The sequence below is a fragment of the Hesperophylax consimilis genome, chromosome 1, assembly GCF_061612785.1.
Source record: "Hesperophylax consimilis isolate HC1 chromosome 1, BYU_Hcon_1.0, whole genome shotgun sequence".
Lineage (NCBI taxonomy): Eukaryota > Metazoa > Arthropoda > Insecta > Trichoptera > Limnephilidae > Hesperophylax > Hesperophylax consimilis.
Window position 1 is genome coordinate 48,276,128 of NC_142836.1, and position 19,274 is coordinate 48,295,401.

General features: G+C 32.9%; 1 protein-coding gene across 3 annotated transcripts in view; it reads left to right on the forward strand.

The window, feature by feature from the left end:
• LOC149427040 (uncharacterized) overlaps positions 1–19,274 on the forward strand; it is a 66,907-nt gene that overhangs the window by 23,422 nt on the left and 24,211 nt on the right. For all 3 annotated transcript variants that reach the window (XM_089634725.1, XM_089634741.1, XM_089634732.1), the window contains exon 2: positions 3,872–3,999. In XM_089634725.1, coding sequence (XP_089490851.1) covers positions 3,872–3,999 — 128 coding nt within the window. The remainder of the gene's footprint in view (positions 1–3,871; positions 4,000–19,274) is intronic.

A 19,274-nucleotide genomic window follows, 5' to 3' on the forward strand; every position in this document is an offset into this window, starting at 1 on the left:
GAGCAACGTTTCAATTCTGAATGGTGGTCTTACACCAGGGCGATACTGGTAGTATCTTCCACTCTGGAACGTGCCGCAAATATACTATATATTATTTTAATTAATTAATTGTGAAATAACACAAATCAATCAAATAAAATTTATTTGCGCACGCCGGGTTCGAACCCGCGACCTTCGGAATGGCAGTCCAATGCGTTACCACTGGACTATGCCGGCCGTCTAGTTTCATTAGATGTTGTTTCAGTTTAGCTAATATATAATTCAAATAATATTTTTATTCTTTCTGGTGCAGTTCTGAAGTTACATTTAATGAGGCTGGAATCTAGTGAGAACTCATCCTTTAATAATATGTTTTCTTCTCTTTAGTCTTCTGGCTTCCAGCTTTTGACATAGACCACATCCAGGCCGGTCAGTAGCCGAGTTATCATCTGGATCGCAAAAGTTCAAATCGCACGCTCTGCAAGTCCTCCATCATGATACAAGCAACATTTTACCCGTACTGTTATGGTAGTGGAAGATTTTCACATATTGTCAGGTTACTTGCTACCCGGGATGGAACTATATCTCCCGTTTTAGTGATTCGTGGATCTGTCTTACATTCGAAGTTCTTTTTTAGGTTGTGAGCCCTAATTCCATATGTGTAGGACCTCTATTTCTTTTCCCAGCCAATAAAGTCATCCTATGACATTTGGATTCAATATTTGATTAAACATAACCACCACATATTTGAGAACGGGAACACCTATATGTAGCGTGCACCCATTCTACATCTAGTAATAGACACGTACTTCCCAAATTATATGAAAAATTTCAAGGCCAAGTGGTACAAGAACTTATTCTTTTAGCTACCGGCAAAAAAATATTTTATGGATTTGGCCTCGTTTCTCCGTCATTATTTTTTTCAATAACCTTACCAGCCTGGTTTTATATTTTTACGTTTCTACAACTACTTTTACCTTGGACGATTTATTTGAAATTTACGGTAACGCGAAAGGCCACATGCGGATATAATAATAATAAATATTATATAGGGAAAACTCCATCGATCTAGCGAATTAGCCACCCGAAATTAGTTCATTTCGCTGCTGTACTTTAAATTGCCATAAACCTTATAAATATACGAATTGTGTAATAGCAGATCCTTCATCAAACCTAAAATCTAGACTCCTTCAACGAAAACATTTTTTTCAACGAAGTCATTTGACATTTTCGGTATGATCTTAAGTGATTAGTTCAGGCCGGGTGCTCCGTTGAAGCCCGAGTTAAGTTAGTCTCTCAGAGAAGTCTGCGGGCTTATTGCAAATCTCGCAAAAACTACAATTTTAGGTACTCTACAAATCCCGAGTGCGTCGTTGAGTTTGGCGCACACCTCTCTTGTAAAACAAGATACCTGAAAAAGATCTTCGACAAAAACGTGCAGGCAACTTGAGATGAGTATCTTCGATTATACCAGTACCCCATTGTACCAGTGTGCGGTCTGAGTCCATCTCTCCTGAAATGTTGATATTTGCCGGATCAATCTATGGTCTTGACTTATATATCTTCTATCCTGCCTGAGCCTCTTCAAGACCAAAGTCCTTCTTCCCATAAAACACCCTCCAACAGCTTCCTCAGATATGACCCTGAGGAATCCTTTTCTTGTCAGGAGTAAATATTAGAAAAGTATTTTAATTAAACCCTTAGTAAACACGAAATCCGTAAATTTGTTATGTCGTACTTATTTTGTAGGCGGCTCTTTCCCCAGGGCATTCAAATTGCGCAGTAAATAATGTTGTTGGAAAACGTAATAGGTATTCCGCCAAAAAATAATCTGCTACATCTCCAAAATGAATTTGATTTCATAACAAATATATTGGGTTCAGTTCTGGTAATTTTCACGAAATCAGAATTAAATAATACTGCTTCCAAAAATCAGCATTTTTATTTCAAGTAGGCACATTTTTAACGGAAGTTATAGAAGCAGTATAGATAGAGAACTTTCTGATGTATCGACACCATACACAAATATACACGTACATAAATAATAGAAATTATTTTTAGCCCACGGGTACTGGACCCTTAGTCATTAACCTTTCATTAGATTTTATTTGTATTTTTTTTTTTATTAACTTCCGATTTAGTTGTCCGGGTTAAATCTTCCCCAAAGGAAAAACTTAACCCTTCCACTCACTTTTCCACAAATGATCATCTAGTCAATCAACATTATGTAAGTGCATTATATAAGCAAAATAAATACAAAACAATACAAGAACAACAACACGTCAACTCACCAGAGATCAAATGGGAAAAAAAAATTCACCGTCTCCAGATATTTTCATATCAGAGGGTTCGGCTCGGTAGTACTTCTAACAGGGCTTTATAAGTTTATTATTTAAAGACGTAAAAAATTTTTTTGGTTTCCTAAATAAGTAAAATAGAAATTAATAAAATTATTTTAGTAAAATTGTAACACTTACAGGGTTTGTCAATTTAACTCCTGATGATCCACCAAATCCAATGTCTTTGAGTCTAGTTTTTGGACTGTTAATTCGTGTTGGAATTCCATTGTATTAGAATTGAAATTTAAAAAATTTTTGCACTTTGTTCAACTTATTTATTTTCACCAGGACCGGTTTCATCCTACTACGGCATTGATGTTTAGTCTATGTACTACGGACATTTTCAGACTGGTAGTTGAAATTCTTACGCTACGGAATTTATACAAACTTAGGCAGGGGTACACATAAGAATTTCAACTACCAGTCTGAAAATTTCCGTAGTAGGATGAAACCGGTCCTGATGAAAATAAATAAGTGGAACAAAGTGCAAAAGTTGTTTAAATTTTAATTCTAATACAATGTCATTATGTTACGCATTGGTCTCCTGTACCATTGTGAGGTCTATACCACGAGCTACAAACTTTGATGCATCTATGTCACTGAAAGCTTGCACAAAATCGTTTGTTTATTGGTATTGTAGTTAATTGGTAGATAAGGTATTAATGTCCATAGTAATTATTATTATTCGTATTGTCAGTCGCTTGCTTTTTAGTTTATATTTGCAAATCAAAGAATATTTTGGTTTGTTTAATGTCAAACACCAAAGTTCACTTTTTACTTACTGCTTAGTGTTTTTTGTGTTCTTTCACCACAAATCATGTTTTTTTTTATCCAATAAATTGGACAAGTTTATGGCTGATATTTTCTTTTCGCCTTTTTCTGTTTCACTTTTTCATTTTATCTGTTTATATATGACTATTTTTAAAATTTTGTACAATTTGTCAATTCATAAATAAATAAATTACTCGTGATTGAAATACGCAAGCGATAAGGGATTTATCTTCAATTACATTGGATGCTATAAAACATGAAGTTTTAGCTTTTTTTTTTAATCTGTTAAATTTGTTTGGGATTTTTTTACATTAACTCCACACAGGAGCCCCTGAGGAAAATGATTTCCTCAGGGGCTGTCATGTTCTGTGGGGGGTCTTTTGCGGAAAGAAATGAGTGAACCCGGTTGTTGAAGAGATCCATGTTGTGAGAGGAAGGAAATTCAGAGGCAACTGTTGATCTCATGAACGAGTCATAGAAACGACCCTTTCTCAGGTGACAAATGAATGTAAACATTTCAACTCAAATGTTGGCGTTACTTTAACTATTTCTGAACGACTAGATTTGGTAGTAGAAAATGGAAAGGATCTGAAAAGGAATTGTAATGAAGCTGTATATCATTATTACTACATCTCTTTCAAACCTGATTCAGAGCTTTAGTTAGGCTTTTATGAAAGTGACTCCCTTCATAAATTGGTTTCATCGCACACCATTTTACGTGTACAATATTATTTAGTGTAGGTATCCTGTGATTTTAATGTTGACAATGCTTTTGGTTCCAGGTGAAGACGCGGAGATGCGTTTCTCGGTGTCGCCGCGCGGGGGAGCCAGCGGCTGGGCGGAGTGGCTGAGAGCGATGCGGCTGGTGGCGCGCCTGCCCGCCGGGGTCCCTCAGGAGTTCCGACGGAAGGTCAGTACAGTTATTCCGTATGCCTCGTGACTTTCCACCATTCCTCCCTCTGCCCATCACACCTGTCTTCTCTCGTCCTTCCCGACATTTCTTCGCATCGCCTTGGGTGCGCTCCGTTCTCCCTTAGAGGTGTAAATGTGTGTACATGATGTGTGTAATGTTGATAATGGACATAAACAAACACAACAACTGCGCAATATATTAGTGAAGGGAAGTAAGGAAAACAATTAATTGTTTTATATAATTATTCGTACAAAGTTATCCCAATAAAATAGAATTGATTTTATTTTATTTACTATTAGTGTGAATAATATTTTGTGTTATATGTTGGTCTCCAAGCGAAATAAAATCAAACACCAGAGTCCAGCACAGCAGCTTGAGGGCAGCATCTTACAAAAATTTCATCAAAAATTTTCCTGTAACTAGGTACGAAATAATGTTTTTCGTGCAAGTGTAAAACCATCCGAGAACCGCCTGGAGGCTTCGAGCTAACCGTGTATGGATTATAATTATGAGTTTATCAAGAATATGCAGAACAGAAAATATATAATATATAATAAATATATAATAAAGAACAGAAGGCACTGGCTAATTTAATTTCACCAGCCCCAACGGTTATATTAACTATATTAACTGTACTCTATGTCTGTAATATCCGATCATTTAATTACGTTTGGTGTAAAAATAGAATATTATTTATTTGCAAGAGAGCGAGGGCGCCCGCAGACGAGAGACTTTAGTTGTGGAGACAGTTGCGATGTAACAGTTGCGGACATCAAAATCCATTACGATATACTCGTAAGTGCTCACAAGAGAGACTTTTTAGTTGGGCGCCCTTACACAATTACAGTACTATTACAAATCTGCAGGCGCCCTTCCACAATTACAATACTATTACAAATCTGCGGGCGACACACAATAACAGTACTATTACAAATCATTGAGCTCCCCTAAAAGTAGTGATAAAATAAATTTGGAATAACAGCGAATATTGAAATAATTATATTAAAGATTCGGTTCAAAAATAGCAAAATCGTTATTACATTTAGGCAGGACACATTCGGAAATAATATTAAAAAATGTCATCTGATAATTTCTTTTCTCTCAAATTTTATTTTTTTTATATTTTTCTTCTATTCGCCTTCAGTGTGTATATTACCTTTACAAATAAATTAAAATAATGTGATTTTATCTTGATTTTACAATTTGATATTACGTACCAAACAACAAAAAATATTGTCAAGATTATAGATTCTTCGAGCAGGCACTGGCTAGTTAGAACCAATATTGAATGAGCCATAATGTATGCACGCCTGTATTGCAGCTTACCCTCCACGTACATTGTACTTATCTTATTATTACATATCATTGTGCACATATCCATTATCCATGTTTACATTATTTCGCCTAATATTGACCTTATAATTTCTCTATATCAAATGAATAATAATAAATAAATAAATTCGTTTGAACCGAATCTCTATTTTGGAACTAGTAACACAAGCTAAGGAAGCGGGAAGAAGTTTCAATTGGAATCAGTCCGTGTACATCGCAACCTAAAGGCAATATGGGGATGTAGGATAGTCAAGAGAAAGGGTGAATTTTGGGGTGAACGTGTTTGGCCACAAATAACCCCTTCATATTGAACCGGACGGTTCTTCTAGCTTTGGTCTCTTCGTGATACAAAGTAATAGCGATGAGAAAAGATCTGTAGTAAAACGAATTACTTTAAAAATTTAAATTTATATAGTTTTATTGTAAATTATGACGAGCCACAAAGTATATGCTTATTACAAATACGATTTACTTTCCTTTGTAATAACTACTTACTAAATTATATTCAACATATAGTTTTACCTCTTAACCCCTCCAGAGTTTTAGGGCCATATATGACCGAGCGTCCAAATTTTATAAGTATTTTTATATTTTTTCTATCAAGCGGAAATACGTAATTTTATGACGTTAGAAAGAAAAATAATACTTCTTTCCAGTTTTCGTCAAATATTTACACTGGATGCCATTTATAAAAACCCAAAAATAGCTAAAATGAATAATTCGTTTTTACGGAAAATTAAATAATAAGAGGTAGGTATATAGCGCATTTGAAATACACAGAAAACACTGCAAACTGAAGAAAAGTGATGAAAGTACTGAACGGTTAACCCTTCAAACGGTTATCCAAATAAATGAAATATTTCTGAACGTAACCGAGAACTAAAAACTGTTAATGAAAGGTTACAAAAATATTTCTAATCTTACTACTAGAAGTAAACATATAAATATAAATATCAAAATTTTGGTAAAAACATAAAAAAAATTTAAAAAATCGCACATATTTTTTAATTTAATAACGCAAAAATTAATGATGATTAAAAAAACACACTTTTTATTGAAAAAAAGTATTAAGAACATTGCTGTCACCTATTTTCATATACTTAATAAAGTTTCAAAATTTCATAAATTTTCGCAAATTACGGTCGGAACCTTTGGTTTCATATAGGTGTGCATTTTAATTTTTCTGCGATTAACATCTAGATTTAAATAAAAAGTGTGATATTTTTCTCCTTCTAACGCCGTTTAGGTAATATTTCTCCCCAGCTGTTCCCAAAAGCGAACAAAATGACTCTCCGAGTAATAACTGTTTTTTCACAAACCGTAAAAATTAGCCTGAGGGGTTAGTAATAGGTATAACAATATGAATGTCAAAAGCTCTTTCACAATTTATAAAAACTTAATAAGAAGCAATATTTTGAAAAAAAAAGGTTAATTTGATCCCATTTTTGCTCACGGTGCTTTTGTCGGATAAAAGACAGTAAAATTTGCACTAGAATAATTGAATAAAACTTCTGCGGAGGTCTTCGAAAGTTAATTTCTTTTTATAGCATCTATTTACTTAAATATGCCGTCAACAGTTCGTCGAAATAATGAAACAAACTACGTATTTTCTCCACTGAAGCATATGGCTGCTTTGCATTACAATACTTTTGTTTGTTTTTCATTTGCTTTCAACCCCTACAACACATTTCTTGTATTGTCGGCAGTCAAGTGAGGTCTGAGAAAAGAAACGGTTTATTGGAGCATTTTATAAAGTGTTTACAAAAGATGTTTATGTTTTCACATTTCCAGATATTCTGATCAGGAAAAACTCATTGATATAAAGCAATTAATTCTAAGAATCATTATTCTGAACAGTTTATTATTTCATATTTACTAAATCTCGCTAACTATAACTGTGCAGACGTAAATTCAAAAAATATCATCACGAAGAAATACTAGTATTGCTAATTTATTAAGAATCTCTTAAAATTATTGATAATCCTGTTAAAAACGGGATTGCGGGCTATTTTCTAATATTAGTAGAATCCTAATATATCGGAACATATACTTGCTATTATATAATGACGAAATGCGAAAATATTAGAATTTTATGAAAACATGTTCCAACATCATAATATATTCATATTTTACTAAAAGTTTAAAGAATTACTCATTTTTCTCCGTGCATGCGTGTTATAAGTCATATATTGTGGAAAACCAATTGAAGTAATTCAATACAAATTTCCAAAACAAGGTTCAATTAGGTAAATGTATGGTCATTTTTCATTCAATGCCTCATATAATCAATATACGATTTGCTATATGTCATTATTTAAAACTACTTGGTTTTCTTTTAGAATTTTAGCATTGCTTATATTATGTTGTCTTTGTAACAAGGTTTTGTCCAGGTTATAAGCCATTCCTTAATGTTTATTCTAAGAACAATGTTATTTATTCCCTTAAGAAGTTAAAGCAGAATTTTATTTTTGCGAATACGAGAAAAAGTAATCTTCCCGGAAGCTTCTGTATTGGTAAAAAAAATTCCGAACAACTTTTTAAATTTGTTTACTTCTTCTTCTTTCGTATGGTGGGGGGTCAGAGGGGGACATCTAGATCTGCGAGCCATTTTAGGGCCTCCGGCGTCGCCATGTGAACCTCATCAATCCCGCCGGGGAATGAATGGAGCGGGCATTCGTTGACCACATGTTCGGTAGTCTGCACCGCACCACATTCACACATCGCCGACTCTTTAAGGCCCCATCTGTGCATCATGTGGGCACAGCGGCTATGGGAGCACCTTAACCTATTGATGGCGGACCAGGTTTTGCGAGGCAGTGAGAACCCAGGCTGTCTCTCGGTGGGGTCATTTGTTTACTAAAAGCACTTCATAAACCTTCAACCTATGTATATACAAATGTTAATCTTTTTATGTAGTCCTGAAGATTTTTATCCCTACATAACTGAATGTAACACATTTATGAATAAGACATACCTAGTGCGTAGTCCAACTTTATTTGAAACTTTGTTGAAAGGTAAATTGGAAAACATCAATTTGCTGGAATTAAACACAAATTTCTTTTAAAATACTGTTTTAATCTGGAAGATATGCAATTCTTGTAGAATCTTTGGATTACGTGAAAAAAATGCCACCGTGTGAGTAATTTGGATAAATTTTCTATTTTGCCTTTCGAGTGTTGGATTATGCGAAAAATACCAACTTTAATATTTCTGGCATAAATAGGAAAAAACATTATGATTTATTTCGACTTTATTTGAAGAGCAAAAACTTGTCGCAAAGTAATTGGATTGCGAACGTGATAAAAATATGTAAATTCATATGATGTGTTTTATTTCTATCTAGTTTCAACAATAATGTGATACAGTTTTATAATATGTATAAGTGTATAGGGAGGGACACGTGCTTGTAGATTTAATTTGAAAAACCTTAATGATGAAAACTGCTGACAGGATTAATGTGTAACTAAAGGATTCAATGTTAAACTGATAGGTTTAATCTAATCTTCTAAAACTGAATGAATAGGTAAAATTTCTATTACGAGTATCAATTTCGACGGCCTCCGTGGTCGAGGGGTAACGCTCTCGACAAGCAAGCTGGAGATAGCGGTTTAAAATCCCGGCATGCGCAAGTAAATTTGATTTGATTATTTTGTGTTATTTCATATATTACTCGTTATAAATAATATGTAATACATTTTCGGCACGTACCAGAGTGGAAGATAATCTCAGTATAGCCTTGGTGTTCAGAATTGAAACTTGGCCGTGTTTGATGATCAGATCTGACTAGTACTCCCCCACCTTCCTCTACGCATCTCTTACTCCTCCTCACTACCTTCAGCCTCACAACATACCCCAATAAGGGATGCCATAGTTTCACTGGCTCCAGACGGTTGGGAGTAGTTGTGACTCTTGTGCGGTTTCACATAAAAATAATAAAATAAGCTAAAGATTCGAAGTCTTCGAGTTGGGGATGAAGCGTGATGTTTTGAAAATCCACAATTCACCGATGCCATTTCTTCGACTTTCAATGAATAATCACCTCCACTTTAGTACTGACCTCATTTTTTGGCAATAGACCCTAGCCCTTTTTGGCAATCGACCCTAGAATAACTTATTAATTAATTACCAACCCGTGAAGGTTGTTCATCCAGTTAACATTGTTAGTTTTGCAGATGACACTGCCTTAATATTTGAGGGTAAAAATTGGAGTGAAACTTTTGAAAAATGTGATACAGGTTTAGGAGTAGTTAATAATTATCTGAGTAAAAATATTTTAACTTTAAGGCTGGCCGCATACATACGTTTTTCGTATTCGATTTCCGAATTCGTTTTCCGTATTCGGACATCCGAATGCACGGAATCAGTAGAAAATACATTAACTGCCGCACACGTTCGTTTTAGTTCCGAACGGAACAAATTCCTTACGCACGTTCCGAATGCCAGCCGGCGCGTTCGGAGAAAACGAATGGAAAAAACCTAATGACGTCATGTGGAACGCAGCTATTGCATACAGTTTGTTTGTGCCGACGCAAACGTACGGAAATTTCCATTCGTAATTCAGTGTTGCCAACGGATCTTGACCTAATATCGCCGTTTCTCATACATAAGGTAGCGTAAAGTAGCCGAATTTGCTGTTAGGTGGGACATGTTTAAAATTGATGTTTGTACGTGAAAATAAAAAAAAAATCGTGAGGGGGGGGGGGTGGCTAGAGAATTTCAAAAAAATAAAATTTGTCCCCAGAAAATAAAAAAAATTCATGGGGAGGGTGGCTAGAGAATTTCAAGAAAATATAAAATTTGTCCCCAGAAAAATAAATTTCATGGGGGGGGGGGGGTGGCTAGAGAATTTCGGGACATGTTTAAAATTGATGTTTTTGAAGTAGCTTAATTGACGACCAGTCGCCTTTTGGATTTTTTCGGCACCGATTCTCGCTCTGAGTAGTAGTAAATGGCGACATATCGCCCTTGTTGGCAACACTGGTTCTGACGTTTATACATTCCGAATGAAGAAAAACGAACGTTTGCGCTAGTCTCACGGAATTCCGAATACGGAAAACGAATTCGTAAATCGAATACGGAAAACGTATGTATGCGGCCAGCCTAAATACACAAAAAACCAAATACATCACTTTTAGCATTTCTTATAAAAGTCAGCCATCTACCTCTCATAATTTGATTATTCACAATTTTGTGCAAACGTGTAACTGCAACCCCTTTGAAAGTGTAGACAGCCTCAAATACCTGGGGGTAAAAATTGATAAATTTTTGAGGTGGAATAATCATGTCGAAATGTTAGTAAATAAAGTTAGGAGACTTATCTATATTTTTAAAGATCTCAGACATGTACTAGACAAGGAAAAATTAAAAACAGTGTATTTTGCTATAATTCAGTGCCTACTTTCGTATAATATAGTGTGCTGGGGTTCCTGCCTGAAGACTGTAATAGAACCACTTAATATTGCCCAAAAACTGATTCTCAAAGTTATGTACAAGAAAAAATTTACATATCCTACACAGTTACTTTATAAGGAATGTAATATCATGAATTTAAAACAACTATTTATCCTACAAACGCTATGCAGATTTTTTAACAATATTAGTTCTGCGAAAAGAACGCAACAAATTCGTACTACAAGAATTGGCTCTGGTCTGAACTTTATGGCAATTCACCCTAAATCCTCATTTGGGCAGAGACATTATTTGTACCAGGCTCCACTTCTATTTAATAGCCTTCCAGATCACATTAAATCGTCAAATTCCTTGTGTACATTTAAAAAGAATGTTAAATTATTTCTGCCATCCGAGGATTTCCAACATATTCTTTCATCTTTGTCCTTTTAAATTGTGGCATAATATTTTGAATAAGTTAATTTTTTCATCCTTTTCTTTTTTAATGTAAATTTTTTTTCTCTCTTTCTTTCTTCTCTGTTTTAAAAAAATAATAGTTTGTTACATTTTTATTGCAATTAAATATCATGGTCACCCTACATGTTTACAGCATTATATTGTAATGAATAGGCTGATAGGTACCATGTAGGTATCCAATTCGCAGAAACGTCAATGTAACAATATTGTTATCTTAATATTAGAATTATTTTTTTTAAACATTTGTACTATTTTAAATCTCTTATAATCTTTGTACTATTTTTTTAATATTTTGTAAAATTATTAACCTCAACACAGGCTTGTCCTAGTGAGGTTAAAAATTATACCTTAAAAAAAAGATACAATGTAAAGAAACGATAAATAAATAAAAAATAAAATTTATGTATTTCTTCATGCTCTCCATAAAACGGTTATACACCAATGTATTACGGGGAAGGTTACACATTTGTAGTACAAATAACTATAAGAAGATCATGTAACACGCAATGTGGAATCCTCAATATAAGATATGGATAGATTTAATAGAAAGCAAACAGAATAAATTTTACTTATATTACTTATATTAAATAATACTAATGCAGCAAATAACTCACTAATCACTCGCACAACCACGACATATAAGAATGCAGCAAATAACTCACCAATCACTCGCACAACCACGACATATAAGAATGCAGCAAATAACTCACCAATCACTCGCACAACCACGACATATAAGAATGCAGCAAATAACTCACCAATCACTCGCACAACCACGACATATAAGAATGCAGCAAATAACTCACCAATCACTCGCACAACCACGACATATAAGAATGCAGCAAATAACTCACCAATCACTAGCACAACCACGACATACTAAGAAAATTTGCTATAGGTACCTTGACATTTTTCATGATACTTTTCTAATGTTTAAAACAGATTTACTAAAATTGAGCGCGATAAATAATTTAAAAACTATTTGCGCTTAACTTTCAAAAACCTTCATTAATAGTCAATGACAATTCGTGAGCTTCGCATACTTATTGATCTAAACAAAATCTTCTAAAAATCTCCACACACAATTTTCCTATTTAGAATTCTTTTTTATCATTACTCACATGTACACAAGACATTTTAAGGACAATAAGTATATTTACAATGTATAATTTAATTTACAACCATATAACGTGTAGTAAAATGTACTGCGAATGTCCAAGTAAATATACTGTTATTTTTAATTAAATTTATAGACGTATTGTAAAGGGCGTTAATAAATAAATAAAATAATAATGCATCTTTTTGAAGATATTAAAAATGCAATGTACTTTAATAATAAATAATATGTTAAATAGGAAACAATAAGCTGTTAGTTGAGGAATAGTATTATATAGTTAGAAAGCGAAATATGTATACTCGTTTATTAAATAAAATTATATTAAAAACTTGACTTTTTGAAATACTGGCATACAGAGCCCCGGGGCAAAAAAGCTCCTTTCTCTTTCATCACGATTTTAAATTGATTTTAGGAAAATAATATATATATTCAAAACTGAATCACATTGGAATCTACTAAATTGCTTATGATGTCAGTTCATTAAATTCAGAAGTCAGCATTATTACTTCAGTAATATCTAGTGCATTGCGAACCAAATGCATGTGCTTACATAATTACGGTGTGTGAATTGAGTGTAAGTGCAAGTGCGAGGGTGGGTGTAGGGGTGTATGTATTGAGTGCCTGTGTCTCAGTGTTTGTACAGCGGGAATCCGAGCTTTAAGGCATATTGATTGCGTGGAAAGCTATTTTAGACTCATGTGGGTGGTTAAGCCACTTGATATTATTCATGAAATGCTAATATTAAGGTTATGTCCTTTATCCGACTCTGCTGAGAAGCTTTTCAAGCTTATTTTGTAATTTTACAAAATAAACTGTATGAAAAGTTAAGAGCAAATGAAATGCCATTGTCAGTCTTGCTTAGTTTTCTTGTGCAAACATTGTTTATAGAGCAAGTTTGTATTTGTTCAAACATCAACTTATTTTGACAAATGAATAGCAAAAACAAGAAGCTAGAAGTATATAGAATATATGGGACAGACAACGAAATGGACAGAAAATTTGACCAAATAAGTCACTCTAACCATTTTCCATTTCCCGACGGAAAACAGGTACAAATTCACTGGAAAAAATTGTGCACTAAACCGAATCGTGTGAATTAAACCGAAGCTAGACATATTTTAGAAATAAAAAATGATCTTGTTCATTTGCATCAATTTATAGATTATCCATTCTGGACATCCATCAATAGCTAGCTACTCTTTCTTAGTCGATGCCTGTTGACACTTCTGAGAACTCATACTTCCATATCGTATATAAACGAATAGGATATCTATCGTTGTATAGTATTTTAACCGAAATCATTAAATTCTCGCCTTAACAAAGAACCAATGAGCACTGTAAATAATCTCCTGGAGAGGACTGCCACCCCTCGCTACTGGCTTGTCTCCTGGAGAGGACTGCCACCCCTCGCTACTGGCTTGTCTCCTGGAGAGGACTGCCTCCCCTCGCGTCTCGCTACTGGCTTGTCTCCTAGACACTATAAATGACGCCTTTGCGAGCCGGAAGCGGAAATACCTGACCGCGTCGTTTTCACAGTGGCAGCCTACACCGTCACTACGTGGAGCGTAGAGGGTAGAGCGTAGAACCATGGAGGCTAGAGGGTAGAGGATATAGAGGTGAATTACCTAATGATTGGTTCTGATATAGAAGCTGTTTCACATATTAGTGCACACTATTTGCTACATGGCCAGGTGTGTTCAAGTTAACCAACCTTCAAGGTTCATATTATTTAACAAACACCTCCTTAATAGTTAGGAAAGCTAAATTTAAATTGATTATTCACAATTGTTCCCGTGGACACGTATTGGAAACAAATAAAAACCTCAACATGGCCCCGTAGGGAGATATGTAAATACGAATGTTAGAGGGACCGCGCTTATATTAAAATACGATAATAATTAAGCGAAAATGGTTAAAATATTTAATAAAACGCGACTCACTTGAAATAGAGCAAAAAATCTCTAGACAAATGCTTTAGTTGCATTTAAATATACACTGTGATTTTTTTTCATACCTTGAAACATTTTTTTTTTCAAACATTCCCGCGAATAGTTGTGATTAGAAAGCTGAAATAATGCTTTACTATTTATAAAAAGATGTCTTAATTCCGCCGTTTAAATCCTGAAGTAGACTGTTCTAGAATCCATATATTTTTATTTATATCTGAAGTTTTTTTCGAACCCGGGCTGTCAAAATGATCCAAATGTTTGTTATATTCAATTTTTATCACATATTTACACACCAGTGCATTCTATTTGAATTACCTATCTATCTAACGTTTTTAACTCACGTAAAGTGGTTTTTATTCAATATTTTTCATTGTCTAATGTCATGTAAATAGATGTCTGTATAAAAAGTTTTATTGAAATAAATAAAGCAAGAATCGAGACTATTCTTACTGAAATTGTATACAGTGAACGTATGTTTCTATAGAAATACTATTTTTTGTGGTGAATATATTTAATATCCTAATTTGGTAAATTCAATTTTTACAATTCGCAAACCCAAGTTGACACAAATTCTATAAAATATTTTGTCATGTATAACTTTTAGAATAACTGTTTACAGATCAAAAATTAAGTCAAATAAAAATATTATTTTGTTTAAAAAAAAACACGATTTTTTATTAATTTATTGACCGACCGTTTTCGTTTAGCTCAAACATCATCAGGATAAAAATTAATACTGATTTGCACCCTGATGATGTTTGAGCCAAACGAAACCGGTCAGCCAATAAATTAATAGAGAATCGTGGTTTTAAACAAAATAATTGTTTTATTTTATTAAATATGTCAAACCACAAAGTGATTGCTTTCTACAATAATATAATAATAATTAAAATACTTATAGTTGCATCTGTGTTTATCAAGTAGGCCACAAACAATATACAGAAATAGTAAATATTCAATGTTGACCCAAATAAAGTACAGCAATTTTAAAATTCACGTATTTATAATGTTTATGATTTTTTTTACAATTTTATGAATTCTAAAAAAATGGAAAAAACCCCAAAATGTAGGTGAATTCATTTGCTACAAAGCACTACAATCAGTATATATGCCTTCATATTAAAATTCAGAGGAATGATTTTTTTAACAAGGACGGGAAATTTCCAAACCGATGATTAAAATTGCGGAGCGCTGGACACATATTTTGGTTATTTTAGCGATCACTCGAGTGGTTCAACAAAGAAGTAACTGTAGACAAAAATATTAAAATGAACGTTGATTATTGTTATTAGTTTTTGTTATAAAAAACAAATGAAATTATTGTGAAATAGGTAATTATTATGTTTACATCACAAAACCGTAATAAATTAACACAACTAAATCAAGGATATAAGATGTAACAAAGGTATTTGTGAAAATAAATTTAAGTTAATATATTAAATTTAAATTGTGGTTATTAATAATATTTATTTGACTGTTAACACTTTTTCTTATTTAAAATTTCAAAGCTATTTAATTGTGAGCCCATTGTATTGATATGTAAAATGGTTAACCCTTTATTCGGTTGGTTAGCAAATTCAGAATATTGTTTTTATTATTATAACACCTTAGGTAACAGCCATCTCTGTATAATTTATAAAAAGTTTTTGTTTATTAAATATAATAATTACCTATTTTATAGTAATTTTATTTATTTCAAATAAAAATATGTATAATTAACTAATTCATCGCCGTTTCTTGTAACGTTTTTTGTCCATATGTACCGAATTGTCTTTTCTTGGTTATTATTATTTTATGTTTATCCTGACGAAGAAACCATTGGTTTTAAAACCCGAGGATTATTTTGATTAAATAGTGGTGTATGTAAAGTATTTTTTGCATTTTTTAATTCATATAAATCAATTTATAACATGTACCTACTACCCATGTCACGAATTAATTATTAATTAACAAAATAAATTAATCTACACAAAAAAACGGTGTAAAAAATACACTAAATAAATCAAGGCTGGTCTCCTTCAACAAAATCTTTTTACCTGTAAACTTATTAGTGGGGATCAAATTCCGATGGGCGGTATTTTTATTTGGCTTTGCTTAATTTACCCCTTTACGGAGAACGGGATGCTTAATTTACCCCTTTACGGAGAACGGGATGCTTAATTTACCCCTTTACGGAGAACGGGATGCTTAATTTACCCCTTTACGGAGAACGGGATGCTTAATTTGAGAAAGTTTTTCTGTGAAACGAAATCATTCATAAATTAATGAGATCCTTGGTTTACAAAGGATCCACTACTGAGTTAGATACTTTCATTTGCTTAACTTTTCTTTCACTAAACGTAAAACGCGAATGCTTTCAAAATTCATATTAGAAAAGAGAAAATCTTCAAAATGAGAATTCATTTTACATTCGACATTTTTACATTGCTCTGGTGCTGTGCTATTTGCTCTCCGTGGTTTTCCTAAAATTAAAATAATAATAAAAATGATCGTTTTTTACTTTATGGCAGAAAATTAAAATTTAATAGGTGCAATACTTATAATTTCTTCATATTATAAAAATCTAAATCACGGGCATGGTCATTGGAATTTCTTCCTAGATGGAATTTTCTGATATGCGATTTAAAACTGTATGCAATATCGCTTGCGTTTGAAACACTTTCAGGTTCATTTTTGATTTCACGCATCTAGTCCGTCGAAAAGGGTTTGGTGTTCCACATGTCTTATCGAATCAAATCTTATCGCACAGTTAAAACTTCATTCAACTTCAACGCATTTTGTCTTGGTTTTAAACGTGTAATTTTCGAAAAAAAAATTGTTTTCAATCTGCCTTCTCGTCTTCAATATTATTTATTACCGATACCAACGTAATGGTGTAAGGGATTAAATAGGATTTTTCATCAAATGGGTAAATTTACACGAAAAATATTATGTCACCGATTAGTTTTTAAAATTTTTTAGTCATATAAAGTTACACGTCTTTGCAGAAGGTAAAATCAGCATTAAATTCTTATTATTACGATAATTTTTACGTTAAAATTGTTTCGTAAAATGCCTAAAAACGCCTTCTTATTTCATTTTAATTAGCGTTAGTTAATAAGACACCGGGGAGTTATTAATTACTTTTAATATTTATTTTCCCTACCTCGTAGTGGAGTTTCGCATTAATGGAGTCCTGGAGTTTTCTAACTAGGCCCGGCATGTCCTAAGGAATAGATTTTGTAGTAAACAACTTTTTAACCGTATTTCCGTGGTTAATTAAAGGCGCGCAATTTCAAGAACATAATTGATATTTCCCTCTCTAAAATGTAATGTAGCCGCAAAATATTTAAAGAAATCGAATAACAGCTAACCCAACAAATATTCTGGTCTCGATAAAATTCTTTAAGATTACATCTAATTAATTTTCTATTTACAAAAACCAACAGTAAACAAAAAATGTTAACTTGTAAAAATCCGAATACAAACCAAAAAAAAACAATTGTTTACAAAGGTCTAAATAATTTTGTAAGATATTTTTGTTTACTTTTTCTAACATAAATAGATTCTTTACCATTGTTTCATGAATAAAAGCGGTTTCCACAGAAAAACCAAATATTTAATGAAGCCCATCAGTGCTATTGATCTAAAAATGGATAATACCAAACAGGCTTCTATAAAATGCTGATTCTAAAAAAAATTACTGGAAATAGCGCCCTCGATCAAATTCTTCCACCCCCTCGGGTCGAGTTTTTCCAATCTGCACAGTGACATTTTCTCTCAAACCCTTTTCAAGCAAACACTTATTGTTTGGCTTCAAAACGTATTATTCTTTGTGCTGTTAATAGAAGCTTGAAAGGACATTCCCTGATCCTCATCACCTAGTTACGTTAAAAATAGATTTTTCTCAAACTTGCAAGAGTTCAATTTAGTGATTAAACGATTATGGCTATTCAATCATAAGAATGGGAATATGGAAACGGTTTTTTTACCTTACAAAGAAAGGGAATCCATTGACTACGGTCTTTTTTTCAGGCTCTGAAATTTTGAAACATCCATTTGTGTATATCCTATACAGACACATTAAAAAGTACAGGGGAATAAAAAATTATTTATCATCGATTAAGTATACTGGAAAAGTGCGGTATTTTATCAAACGTATGTGCTGTCTAAAGGGTTTTCAAGTGAATTGTTAGCTAACGAATGCCTTTGAAAGTCAAGTGATTTTGAAATTTCTAATCTTCCAATATTAATACTACAAACCATCGTGTACCAAGCAACTATTACAAATAAATATTGCGTTGCTTTTATGATCTGTTTACAGATTTATCCAATAACCGTAACTCGCATTAAAATATCCTAAAGTTCTATCGCTGATAAAATGATAGTATCATAAAAATCGTTTCTACTTATCTAGAATTTTAATCTATTAAAATATAATTTCCTTCTGAATGTAAAATGTTGCAGATTAGTCAAATTATGTTATTTCTATATTTTGAAAAGATACATTACATTATATGGAAGGAAGCTTTTGACTGCCCAACTAGGAAAGTTTCCCGTTTTAGGACAGTCAAATTAACAAGTTTCAAATTATCATACATGTACACAAATACATAACATAATTAAGTAACACTTTCTTGTTGAATAATTTGACAAGCAAATTGAGAAGGTAATAAACTGATGGCGAATATATGAAAATACAAAAATTGGGTAAAATTAAAATTTGAGAGAAAATAAGTATGTAAAAACGAAGATACAACGGCGTTCGTGATAAATATTTATCAGATTACATTTTTAGTAATATTTCGGAATCAGTTCTCCTTGATCTAATAACCATTCTGTTATTTTTGGACCGAAGGATGACAAATCACACAGCTTCAGCTGTGAAGGGATTTTGTTATTTTTTTTTTCGGACCGAGACATAAGAATAGTTTTTGATGATGTTTTAAAATAGAAAAGTTTTGTCATTGTAAGCAATGTTAACAACTCTCAAACTAAAAATGTTAAGCCAAAAAATTAGAAAAGATTCG